We start from the raw sequence: 13,903 nt of genomic DNA on the forward strand, positions 1-13,903 counted from the left end.
AGTGTGATCTGATTCTTCTGTTCTAGCTACTTCAGGATCTTGGTTGAACAGTTTGAAGTACAGTTGCAGCAGTACAGACAGCAAATTGAAGAACTGGAAAATCATCTTGCCACTCAAGCAAACAATTCACATATAACCCCACAAGGTAAAAAGTTCAATTTTAATGTTTTTTACAGAAATCCTTTAATATGCATTTCCTACACACACAGTATTTGTTACTTTATTCTTTAACTATCAGGGTTTCTTCGTTAACTTTCAGAAATTATTGTTGATATGGATGTTGAAGTCACCCAATACAGTAAGTTTTAGGAACTTAAGCACCAGCTCAGACAACTTTGACAGGAAGCCTGGGGCCTGAATTCCCACTTTAATTCTATCTTGGCACTTGCACCAGGTGGATACATTGAAAGAATTTCAGTTTTGTTTAGGAAGAGACCTGCATCTGAAATGTTAGGCAAAAACACAGCTATCCTACTTATCTGACTCTTTTGGCTTACTGAGAAGAGTGCCCCTGTAGACAGAGCTAATTAACATTGGTCCAGTAGTTGTATCTAGTCATGTCTTGGAACTACATTGAGAATTGAGGGCCTCCTCTGTGACTACATCATGGATGGTTAGTTTTTTAGTGAACTTTGCATATTCAGAGTCATGAAATTTTGGGCTTTAAATAAGCATTCAAAATACAAGAAAATTTGGCTCATTTTGATGCATCTTTTATTGGTATTGACAAGACATACTGGTCCAGTAGAGCTAAAATTTGGACAGGTGAAATTCAAGTAAGAGGAGAAATAGGCAAAATGTTGTGAATAGCATTCCAAAACATAATTCTGTCCTTTGTTGACTTGTTAATAAGTCCAGACTCCTCTTTAAATAGAGAATATTACCTTACTCCCACACGGATACTTTTGTTTTACAGGAAATATAGTGCTTTTTTTTTTTTTTCTTCATAGGTTTGCAGCAAGTTGCATCATAGAGCTGGTTGTTTTACCCTTGTTGCAGTATAAATACTAAATTTAATTAATTTGTCTCAATATTGCAGTAAGACTATGAATTTATTTGCTGATATACATGTTTTACAGATTTGTCTATGGCTATGCAGAAAATTTATCAAACATTTGTAGCTCTAGCTGCACAACTTCAATCAATACATGAAAATGTAAAGGTAGGTTATACTTCAAGATTATATTTTCATATGTATTTCATAACCAAAAACACTGCAGGCCATTATTCATGTCAACATTTCTATAACACTTCTCCTTTCTGTTTTTAAACAGAGTTGATTTAAACTATTCATTTAAGCTTTTTAAAGTGATGCTGCTAAATAAAAAGTTAATTCGCTGATGTGAGAGCTGGAACATTTCTTGTTCAAGCAGTGAGATAGGCTGGCTTAAACTGTTTATAGTAAAAGTGGCAGAAGCTGTGACCACAGTATTTAAGGTTGCATAATATTTCCCATTTATTCCCCTGTCTTTTCAATTGCATGTAACTTTCTGAAATTTTGGGGGCTGACATTTTCTATACTTTCTCTTTGCACAATGAGTCTTTTTTGACAATTCAAGCAAAAATGAGTTAGTCATTTGAATGTGAGCAGAATCAGGGGGAAATACAGATTTCCAGTTATATAATAATTTTGCAAAATAGCCCTTGAGTGTTCTGGTGAAAATAGCATTCTGGGTTCATTGCTGGTTGAGATTCAGTGGCTTCTTTAAGGAGGGCTCTGGTACAGCCTCTGCACGCACCAAAAAAAAAAAAAAAAGTGTGCAATATGGCCTATTTTCTATGGATCTAAAAATCTTTTTGTGGGTAAGAATGAGAAGTCTACATTAAGACAATTCTCACATTGTGTAAGTTCCTCAAATTTCACATATCCTTGTTATGTTTGTGGCTATGTCTGTACAACTTATGAATTCTCTGAAGTTTTGAAGTCATGTGCCGGGCTGTAAATTCCATTTTGAGTGTGCAGCCTTTTGCCTACTCTGTGATCTGTTTGCCTGCATGTTGGGTTGAGATTCCAGAGGCCGGTGGTAAAAGCATAACAAAATAGTCATTGTGCTGAAGTGCTCTTCAATGAAACATCATTGCTCAATAGACTAGCTCCTCATATCCAGGAGAACTCCTTTGTCAAGGGCGATGGTGCCATGGCAATGAAATCAGGTGGCAAGGATTTGTGCTCATGTGGGAAATCTGGCAGGGATGTCACGTGATAAAGGAGGGGCTAAAAGATTGAAAAGGACAGAAGCTGGTCTGCTCAGGAGCCATTTTTCTCTAGTCCATGAGGAAGAGACCAGCAGCTTAGTTGCTGATCACTAGAGCCCTGCAAATCCGCCGGTATCCTCTTTGTATCCACAGATGCGGATACCCGCAGACCGTTTTTGCAGATCATAGCGTGGATGCGGATACAAATTTTGTATCTACACAGAGCTCTGAAGCACACACTCACCCGAATAGAGCAGCTGTCACCCAGCCTGCAAGCTCTAGCTCAGTTCTCTGAATCACGCAGCAGCGTGCTGGGCATTCTGGGAATTGTTGTCCCCAGCTTGCTTGGAGGGAGGAGGTAAACTACAACTCCCAATAGGGAGTGAGCCAAGCACCATTTTAAGGGTGGGGTTGTTCTTTAAACAAGCTGGCGGCAATGGCTGTGTGAATTAGAGGGTGAGGCGTAGGGGTGTCTGAGCCCTCCACGGGGAGGGCAGCACTGTATAGAAGGAACCAGAATTGTAGCCTCCCGGCCCAGAGCCAGGAAGGAGGTACAGCAAGGGCAGAGCTGGCAGCAAGGCAGGAGGTCTATGGGGAGAAGTGGGACTGGGGGTGAGGGGCAGTTGGGGGTTTGATACAGCCCTGCATCACTGCTGCAAAGTGACATGTGGAGCTGTTTAGAGTCCGGCAAATCCACCGATATCTGACAAGGATACCCACAGACCATTTTTGCGGATCGCGGATACACCTTTTTGTATCCGTGCAAGGTTCTGTTGATCGCTTGAGCAGATGAAATGGGGTAGGGGTGGGAGTGAATCCCAACAGGACTGGGAAATGGGAGATGCTGTATTTCCTTCAGTACAGAAAGAAGGAAAGACATAGGTAAGACGGAGAAAAACAAAGAAAGCAAAGGGCAGCAATAGTGGGTTTTGAAGTTCAGCATATTTTCCCACTCAGTGATACTGAATGCCAAAATAAGATACTTAAGTTTTGTTACTACATACAGATAATATTCTACGTGGGACCAAATCCTCTACTGATGTAAATCAAGTGGAGCAAGCTATATGGATTTACACCAGTTGAGGATTTGGCCTCAATCTGTGTAAAAGCCTTTTCGTTGACATAAGTGGTTAGCTCCAGATTGCTGGTAATGTAGTCCTAAATAGAAAATTAATTCAGTCCTCCAAATCATGAGTTTAACACCCGTAAACTAATATGAAAAATGTTTCTTTAATTATATTAAAATGTATTTAACTGGTAACTTGCCCCATGACTAAACTATTCAGTTCTTACCTGAGATGTACTGAACTAAAATGACTTCCCACTCCCACTTCCTTTCAGATGCTCAAAGACCAATACCTTGGCTACAGAAAAACCTTTCTGGGAGATGCTATGGATGTGTTTGAGGCAAGACGAGTAGAAGCTAAGAAATGGCAGAGTGCCCCACGTGTTATTACTGGACCAACCCCTTTCAGCAACATACCAAATGCAGCAGCCGTTGCCATGGCTGCCACACTTTCTCAGCAGCAACAGCCTGCTACAGGTCTGAATGCATTCAAGTTATAGATTACTAGTGTTACAACAATAGTCAATTTGTGTAAACTTTTATATAAGGTCTTCCTTTGTGTTAGCTTAAAAATCAAAAAATTGTAAGTTATCAATACATAGCTAATAGAAAATGCAGGGTAGACTTAGCAATAATTATATACCAGATAGATATTTAATCTTGTGAATTTATTTGTATGAGTGATATTTACTGTATTCCTCTAATTACCCCTTGGAATGTGAGTCTTCATTCTTAAATGACATCTCTGAATATGAGTAATATAGCATCTTTCCAAAATTGTATGGTTGTATAATAATGATTTTCAAATTGGGGGGAGGGAGGAATGAATCCAAATGCATATTACATTTTTCTTATGTAAAATGAATGATGCATTTTTATATAGCACTTTGAAATTGTAAATTGAAATATGCTACAAAACAGAGGATAGTGGAGCTTAGGTATGTAGAGTAGAAGGAAAGAATGCTTGGCCCATTGTTTCTTGTTTTTCTAATTTCTTTAGAAGAATGGTACTAAAACAGTTGCTAACAGGCCATTTGCTGTTGTGACTGAACAAGAACAGAAAAAGTGTGTGTGTGAAACATATCAAAGGTGGGTGGGTGTGTGTGTTTGGCCCAATGTACACGTGAGGTGAGGTGACTGGACAGGAAGAGAAGCCGTTTAGGCTGTCTTAGTTGACATGGTCAAAATGCACTCCTAGTCATATTAACCAAAATTTTCAAAGCTGGGTGCCTGAAGATAGGCATCTTGATAGAAGTGGCCTGATTTTTTTTCAAAGGGACTGTGCACCTCGCATTGTCACCTTTGAAAAATCCAACCATGTTAATGGCAGATGCACAGTCCTTTTTTAAAAATCATGCACTTTTGTTAAGGAGCCTGAACGTAGATTTAGGTGCTGAACTTCAGACACCCAGTTTGCAAATTTTGGGATATACCTCTATTTTACCATTTGATTTCCTCCTGAAATGTTCTTTATCCTAGATGCACTAATCACCTCAGCTTCTTATCCCCTTCTTTGTGCTCCACCTTTGCTTTCTTTGCCTACAATGCCTTCAGTGCTGGCATCTGGCCAAGCAGAGGAATATATGGCTTTGCCCAGAGAGTCATTCAAAAATCATCTGTAAGGATTGCTCTCAAGTAATGAGGCACTCCCTCCCTTATCTCTGTAAGTAGAAAGCTTTATATACTTCCAGCCCTGGCCCCTATGAAGAGTGAGGAACCAGGTCCAATTACATGTAAACCAGAATAAAGGATCACAACAAAAGGGAAATAATGATAAATATAGATTACATCTAAATCTCAATTGTAATCCACCAAGAGTGTTTCTACTGATGACTATAACTAAAAATTGTGGAATTATTCTCTAGATGCATTGACCTATACAGTAAACTTCTTTTAAGCATGTAACAATCTGAAATGACTCCAGATTTTCTCTCATGTTTTTTTATACAGAGAGGGATGTGTAGATTCTGCAGCCCTAATAGTTACTAAAAACTGCACCTCTCCACTCACCGTTTTCTTGTCTTTTAAGATCCTTTCATTAGTCATTAGAGGATTGATTGTCACACTACTTAAGATGTCCTAGTCATGTGTCCTCATTGCCTCTGGTGAAGGGTTTGAATTTCCTTTCTCAGCTCCAGAGACAAAAGAACTACTAACTGAGCTATCACATCAATAAAGTAATGTCACTGATAGAACTTTTTCAGCATGAATGTCCTTTCAGCAGTATGGGTGAGAGAATTGAAAAGTTGAGCTGTTCCAACCTCCATAGGATAAGGCAGTTTATATCTTGAGGTACCCTCAGTAACTTTTTTTGCGGTTAGTAATAAAGTCTCTGCTCATATTTTGTTGGGTATCTCAGAAGTGCCAACAAGTATGCCAACTATAGATGTGATCATGATCTCTGATGCAGATGGACTCAGGCAACCAACCTTTTTCATGTGTGCCACCAAAAAAGAATAAGTGGCAGTGACTTAAGGTTACCACTAATGGGGTCAGACTATTCAGTCTCCCCATAAAACACACTATAGAGGACTTGGCTGTAAACCACTGAGGTGATAGATGTTTGGACCACTGTCTGTTTAGCGGAGGAAATTGCAGAGGAAAAGATGCCATTTGGCCTACTGCAATAAGGTTCAAATCTTGCAAAGACTTAAGCATTCACTTAACTTTACACATTGTGAGTAATCTCATTGACTTCAGTGACGACTTACAATGCATAAAGTTAAGCAAGTGCTTAAATATTTGCAAAATCAGGGCCCAAAAGAGCAGGAATATAAGGGATGAGAGGAGGCCATGACAAGTGTTTGTCTAGGTGTCTCTCTCACACATACAATCTGTTCTTCCCCATGATCTCTTCATAAAGACTTTTCTAAAACAAGAAAATTAATCTGGGCTTTTAAAGTTTGGCAAAAAAAAAAAAATAGTAACACACAGTACTCTAACTATCAAGAGTAGGGGCTTTTGTTCTTGTGTCTAAAAATATATTTGATGTTTACATGGTATAAGGCTGTTCCTTAAAGTTAATTTAGATTTAGCAAGCTACTCATCTTTCTCTGAAGGAAGGCAGAGACGGTAATTTATTTTTTAGTTCACATTCAGAAGTCAAGTTTTAACAGGCATTGTTAAAACTACACTTAAGCCATGTCTGCACTAAACTTTTCTCTTAATTTCACACTGTTACTCTTAGTGCAGCATTACTGTTGGTGGAATGCTAGTTGTACTAGCTAGATCAGCAGCAAGTGCTCTTACTACCCTCTCATTTAGACCTGCAATGAGCAGTCTTTAACAAGAGGGTAGTTTAAAATGCCAGGGGGCTTAGTGCTACTGGTGGCAGTAGTAGTGGCTACTACGCTTAGTGCTACTGGTGGCAGTAGTAATTGTGAGAAACGCGAAGAGAAAATAAAAAGCCTAGCGTCATTACAGCCTTACATGCAGTTGGATGGAACTGATCTAACATTCTGCTGGTAAGGCTAAGTTCGCTTAACCAAAGTAATACTTCCCTTCATTCTCCTAAAACATTTAATTATTCTTGATTTAGTGGGGGGGGGAAACTAAAGTCAAAACATGATTAAGATATTAACTACGTTTTGACTTCTCAACATGAAATTTAAGTGAGAATGGGATACTTTAATAAAATCTTTACAGCACTTAGAACTTTATTGTATAATTTGACCTTGACATAGGTAAAATTTCAGTGTATTACTCTCAGAATGAAATCTGAATTGTGACACTAAACTTGGTCTTGTGTTTGAACCAATTATGTGATGAACTCTGTAAAATGTCACATAAATTTAAACTATGGTATCACTTTGGTAGGGAATCTTGTTGACCTACTGTCTAACTGGGTTCGTAGTAGTGAGTCTTATTTATTAAACTAAAAATGCTCTTCAGGGCAAAATATAGCAGGTTTTAAAACATTATTAAAATTATTGTTTTAAGGATTTGTCTCATAACTTATAATAGCCAAAGGTGACAATGTTTGCTGGTACTTTTGGCATGGAGGATCTTTATCACTAGTCTTTTGCTATTGAAAATTATGTATGTTTAACTAATAGGTTTATAAATTATGACAATGCCTTCAGAATTTTATGGTACAAAATGAACAAATATATCACAGGCCTGTTCAATGAAAAGCTTGTCAGCTTTAGGAATGAAAAATCCTGTTTTATATAACTTGAATATAGGTGTTTTAGAATAATACTGTTTTACTGATCTAAAAAGCATGTTACATTTAAAAACAAGCATGTCTTGGAGGACTCTGGTGTCTTCATTCTATTCTAAGGTCTTCCGCCAACAGTGCCTCCTATTAAGGTAGAAAATTGAGAAGGAACTGGACACATTTTTCTGTTTTTTAGTTTTAGAGGTCTAACTGACTTGTGTGTTTTTTGTTTTTTTATTTCCTTTGTACTGAAAACATTTCTAAAGGAGCTGCTAGGTAGATATTTCAAAATTTAAAATAAACTGGATGTAAACAAATTAGTTTGAGGTTAATCCATCACTTTTATTTTAGAAAAATACTTTAAGGGCCTCAGCTGGTATGAAATATGGTGCATACTACTTACCTGGAACAATGACAGAACTTAACTTCCCAAATAACTACTTAATCGCAGACTGCAAATTCACAGCTTTAGTTGCCCTTATAAATTTTAGTTTAACACTACTTTGAGTACACAGACCTCATTCTGCATTGGATCATTTAAGGGCTTTGTTGTGTTCCTTGCGAAAGTGTTACCACTTAATAAATACAGTGCCTTCTACTTAATTCAAACACTAGTTGAGTCACCATTTGAGTTTCTCAATGTCAAGAACCAAATAATTTGTATTCAAAATACTACCACTAGCTTTTTTTTGTTTTAATTTGCTTTAGATGAAAATTGCTGGTTATAGAAACTTTAACAAGTAAGGCAAAAATTCTGAGTAAGAACCAAAAGATAACTAAAAATAAAATGACTACAAGATCTTATTTGTTCCAACATTGTTGACAAAGACATTACCATGTACATTGCATTCTGTGCTATGTATGCTGGTGACCATATGGCTTACAGTATTGCCTTTTTAAATTATAAGAATGTACTTAACTTGGGTTAAGAGGTAGGCACTGTATTTTATCTTGACAACTCCTTCAACTTTCTAACTAATGCACTGATGACTGTGTTTGAAAAAGACAGGAATATGAAGATTGTACTGTGAAAACTGTTGAATCATTTTCATAAATTATTTATCAGCATTAATTACTTTTAGAGTTTTGTAACAGGAGAGGCTAGCAAGGTGATTCTATTCTCCACAAGAAAAACAAACTAAGGCTATAAATTTAAGCTTGGCAGACTGAAAATGGGTTTTTGACAATCCTGCATTTTAGTGTGACCATGCAGGGTAATTGCTGTCTCTAAAAAATTTTAAATGATGGGACAAACTTCTGAATTTGAAATTTTGAATGTATCTAATTAGTTAAGGTACACAAAATTGTGCCTTTGTAAATGTTTATTTAAACAGGTGGTTGGAATGGTGTAATGTAGCAAAGCTTAACAGAACTCAGTTATTTTGTGTGGAAAAAGTTTGAATTGTCATGTTGTGTAATTGACTTGCTTTAAAATGAACAATAAATTTAATAAAATAAAGTCATTGTCTTGTTTTTTATCTACTTAATGTTTGTTTAAATTTGGAAAAATACTCAAATGAGTAGCTTTGAAGGTTTCTAGTTATTAAATATATTGGCTATTGGTAACACGATGGTTTTTAGTCATGTTAGTGTCAGGTCTCTTCTTTTAATTGGAACTTGATACTAACTATTAAAGTGTTAATGATTTTTAAAAAGATTCTCCCTCTGTTTTCAATAGACTGTGTGTCAAAATAGTGTCACATTTAAGCGTAGTTCTTAAAAGATTTTAATAAATTATTAAAACAGGTTTATAAAGTTAGACTGAATTTGTAATAAAAATACTTCACTATATGTTGTAACTAGCTAGTTTTAAGTAGCTTCACCTTACATTGTGTTCAGTATTTTCTTAGATTTACCAGGTGGAGATAGAGGCAGTTTGGGGAAGAATTTTGAAGAGGTAAAGTTTTGGGGACTTTAATGGAATTGTTAAAAGCAATAATGTTCACTTTTATCAAATAATTACATAAAGGATCTCTTTATCGTGAAAGAGTAAGGCAAGTTTGTTTTCATTTTTTTTTTATACCAGGGCCACAGCCATCTCTGGGAGTTAGTTTTGGAACGCCATTCGGCTCAGGTATTGGCACTGGCTTGCAATCAAGTGGCTTAGGTTCTTCAAACCTTGGAGGTACACTTTAACTTTTCTAATGTTTCATTGAATTATTATACAATACATCTGAATTTATTACAAACTTTAAACTTCACTAAGAGGATGATCCATTTCAGAAGTAAATCTTCAGTTTGGTAAAAGTAAGGCACTTGGAGGGAAAAAGTAATCTGCATTGTAGAGCGAGAGTAAGATAAATCACAAAGGTTAAATCTAGTGTTGACATTTTTAGTGAACCCAAAGATGCAAGGGAGATGGGCATAAGATAAACATGTTGGGGTTGCATTTTTGAAACCAGGAAAGTACCAATTATTTTGTAATTAGGACTTGAATTTATTTATCGTTTACTAAAGGCTTTACTAAAGTAGGTACCCACAGTCTTAAAGACAATCATATTTTATTTGGATTTGAAATAGCAGACAGAAAAATGTATGTTAACCTAATTAAGAAACTTCTCCTGTGTACAATTAAGTTCTAACTCCTAAAACACATTTTAGCTTGTTTATCAGTTCAAGGATTTAATAAGAAACTGTACTGGAAAACTGTCTAATTTGCACTTGTTCTGGGAACCTGTTTGTCAAAGCATAATTATGTTCTGCTAAATAGCTTTCCAGTACAGAAGACAGCTCTGTAAAATGTTTGCCTCTCAATGCTGAGATCCAGAATCCTTTTTGTCAAGCTATTCAACCTCACAACTTCTGAAAATGAGGAAAATTCTCTTTTGTTTAAATCAAAATTTTTTTGACTGACGAGGGAGTAGGAGAACCTCCAGGAGAGGAGCTGTGCCTTAAAGAGCAGGTGGTGATGTGAAAAAGATTGTTTTCTCACGTGAAACATAGGATTATCATCAACAGGTGAACTGAAAAGTAACTATTAACATGTAAACTTCACAGAACTATATAGATATTAAAATTCACTTACTGTTAATCTTGTGTGGTGCAGTGTATTTACAGTAGTTTGAGATAATCTTTAAAATGATGAGCCATTTAACATTAACAACTTTACTTATCTTTGGAATTAGTTACATTATTTATAAATTCCAGAATGGTCCTCATCAGCCAAATGGTAAATTTGACAATCTATGGAAGTAGATTGTGTGTTCCTATAACAGGAAAAATTACTAATCTTCATGGGTGGACTAAAAGAAGTATATATTTACATTACTTGTTTTGAGTAGCCCCCATAGCATGTTAGGTGCTGTACAAACACAAAGGGAAGGCCTGGTCCCTCCTTCAAACACCTTGTAAACTACAGTTTATTCAGATACATTCTTTTAAACATTTTGCTGATGCAAGTTACATAAACTTGTCCTAGCAAGTAAATAGGAGTTAACTACTAGCTAGATCTTGAACCTTAATTTTTGAGCTTTCTTTAGTAGCCCTTTGCTTAAGAAGGCAATTTTTTTAGAACTTTCTGCCATAATTGTATAATATCTTGTAAAATCCTTAACTCCTTTTGCTTGGGTTTGTAATTTATTCTGCTACATACGGATTTATGACACATGGTGAAGAATAATTTAACAAAGAGAACTTAGTACAGCAGGGGGAGGAAAGAAAAAGCCTCCAGAAATGGGGCTCCTGGAAACAAATGGACAAAGTGAATACTTCAAGGATTCAGAAAATTTAATACATAAATCAAGTAGTGTATTCATAATAGGTTATTAGACACACATTCTCCAAATTACGTTCTTCGCTTGCAAAATTCTTACGGGTCGTATTCACAAGTTACAGTCTTAACAGTTGCATGTGTAGTTAGTATTCCTGGAGTGTAGATGCCTGCTTCTTTATTAATTAAAACATTCCTGTACTAATGGTACTAACACCTATCTGATAACCCATTTGTAATTGGATTGGGCAAAAACTGGGAAATGTTGCTCAACTGAGCAATCTTACACTCATACACTATGTGGCATTTGTTCATCTGTAAAATAGAGAGATTTCTCTGGTACGAAGGCAAAGTCCTCTGGTCTGTAGAATCAATATTTTGGAACTTTACATGTCCTGAATTACTACAGTTATAAAACTTAAAATTCGTATTTGTAAATGAAGACTAGTAGATTTTACAGTTCTGCTAAAAATGTTAATATTTTTCATAACATTTTAACTAAAGCTTGAAAATAAGGGTATAATTTAACAGGTTTGAACACTGTTCTCTTTTAAAAAGAATCAGTTAAAGCTACTGAATATATTTTTAATCATTCCTATCCCATAGCCTCTTCCTCAAACATGTGCTTACTTTTCCTTGTATATGTTAATAGTGACCAGTATTTCAAAAATCTTACATTCTAAGCAAATTCTGAGCAGTCTAGTCTCAAAATATAAACATCTCAGAACTACTAAATCAAATTGTTCCTTGAGATTACATAACTATAGAGTAAAAGATGGCTGCCCTTTTCCTGCAAGGATGTATTTCTGAGTGGTTCTGATTAAATCCTAATTCATACAAATTTAATAGTTATAAAGTTATCAGAGCCAGGTGACCAAACTAATTTCATGTATTTGTTTTCCTATTACAGTGATTTACCCCTAAGAATGCCAGATACTTTATCTTAATTATTAGAGATTTTTACCTCATACTTTTCATCTCAGCTAAAGTTTTGTCTACACGAGAAAGTTGCAATTAAAGTGTGGCTTATTTTGAATGAGCTTAAACTGATCCCTAATCAATTTAAACTGAATTGAAATAAACAGAGTTTAAACCAAAGTGAAGGTGTCCATGCAGCCTTTGGCGCTCATTTAACTAAATTTGGTTTTAAATAACACCTTTAGTTAAAATGGGGAAATTGTTATCATGTAGACAAGTCCTAAGGTTACTGGAGCTACAATTCCTACCCTAGTCACGTAATTTAAGTCTGAATTTGCTTAGTTTTTAACCTGTTGGTGGTGGAGTGACATGATGTCATTGAAATCACCCTTTTTGTATTTTAATAGCTATAGAATAATGTGACTATGACTACAGACATTTCCATTTAATTGCAGTCATTGTTTATAGCTTAATACCTACCATTCAGTATGTTATTTTTAAATGAAACTACTAATAGTTTTCTAAGATTCTCAGCCGCTTTTCTGTTTGAGCATTGCTGGAGGTGGGGGCGGGGGTTGTATTTTGCAGAATTTAGATAGTGCTGCATTTAGAGCAGGGCACTTTGAGTAGTGAAATAGATTTACTGAAAATAATTCTTAGGATTAAATATGCTTTTAAATTATTGTCTAAAAACTATAAATTTTAAATTGCAGTGTTCTATGTTACCAGTTTTTTATGTTGTTGCATGTCTTTACTACTATTCCACTAGGATTTGGAAGTAGCTCTGCTTTTGGAAGCACTGCCACAGGCACACCATCGTTCGGATTTGGAACTACAAATAAACCCTCAGGAAGTCTTAGTGCAGGTTTGCTTTTGTCTAAATTAAATTCGTCTTAGAAGTACAAATGCATAATCCAACTGCAGGTTTCACTTTAAAAAAAACTAATTGAAAACAAGATCATGTGTATGCTTAAAGTTGCCTTTACAGTAAAACTGTTGAAAAATGTTATTTTAACTAAAGAAATATTTACTTTAAACTAAATTGATTTTTAGAGGGGAAAAAAAAACCCCTAAAATACCCCTTTTTGGATGCTGTCTCCCTAAGTGGAAACTCCTGATTTCAATAAATGATAGCTCCTGTTTTACTAATTATTTACAGTTTTTTTTAAAAAAAAAAAAAATCAGATCAGATGTAGTTTGAGGCACAGGAGACACGGCTCGCTATATGAATACAAGGGAAAGGTAGACTTCTTAAGGTTATCTTAAGTTTTGTTGTTTTCTAAATGTGTTCTACTTAATTCACCAATAGTTAGAAGCTCTTACTTTTTTTTTTAGTCAGAATTTACCTTACAATAACTAAACTTTAAGGATACCTTTGCAAAACTAAATCCCTACATTTTATATGCAGAAAGGCAAATTATATATGCAGTTGTCAGTTCGTACTTTCATAATTCCCATATATAAATTAAGGATTTTATTTTGAAAACTTGTCTCATTCTGAGGCCTCTCATATAGTTCAACATTTGAATACATTTTTTATTTCATACCACTGTCAGTTTGGCAACTTCCTACTTATTACTCATTCCATTCTTAACCTTTTGTTAGTGATAAAATAGATGTAGAATCTTGGATCCATTACTCCCAAACTTTGGGTATTTGAAATCTGACTTTCATTTGGCACCCATATCTAATTTTGTATTTAGCTTTAGTTTTTAGAACATATGTTTATCATAGCTTTTGCTTTCTAGAAAATTAGAGTAGATGTCTGCCTTCCAGGATTGGTTTATGGTAGCATTTTTATTTGTTTTTACTTTTGTTTTTCTAATTACAGCTGTTTCTAAAAACCAAGGGTTTT

At 35.4% G+C, this 13,903-nt stretch overlaps 1 protein-coding gene across 4 annotated transcripts in view; it reads left to right on the forward strand.

The window, feature by feature from the left end:
- Positions 1 to 13,903, forward strand: part of NUP58 (nucleoporin 58) — a 51,682-nt gene that overhangs the window by 23,194 nt on the left and 14,585 nt on the right. For 2 of the 4 annotated variants that reach the window (XM_037891269.2, XM_037891294.2), the window contains 5 exons: positions 27 to 145; positions 1,080 to 1,162; positions 3,538 to 3,739; positions 9,448 to 9,546; positions 12,818 to 12,913. In XM_037891269.2, the coding sequence (XP_037747197.1) occupies positions 27 to 145; positions 1,080 to 1,162; positions 3,538 to 3,739; positions 9,448 to 9,546; positions 12,818 to 12,913 (599 nt within the window). The remainder of the gene's footprint in view (positions 1 to 26; positions 146 to 1,079; positions 1,163 to 3,537; positions 3,740 to 9,447; positions 9,547 to 12,817; positions 12,914 to 13,903) is intronic. The other 2 variants (XM_037891279.2, XM_037891286.2) reach the window with 2 other exon arrangements.

Source organism: Chelonia mydas, chromosome 1 (assembly GCF_015237465.2).
Source record: "Chelonia mydas isolate rCheMyd1 chromosome 1, rCheMyd1.pri.v2, whole genome shotgun sequence".
In the NCBI taxonomy this organism is placed as follows: domain Eukaryota; kingdom Metazoa; phylum Chordata; order Testudines; family Cheloniidae; genus Chelonia; species Chelonia mydas.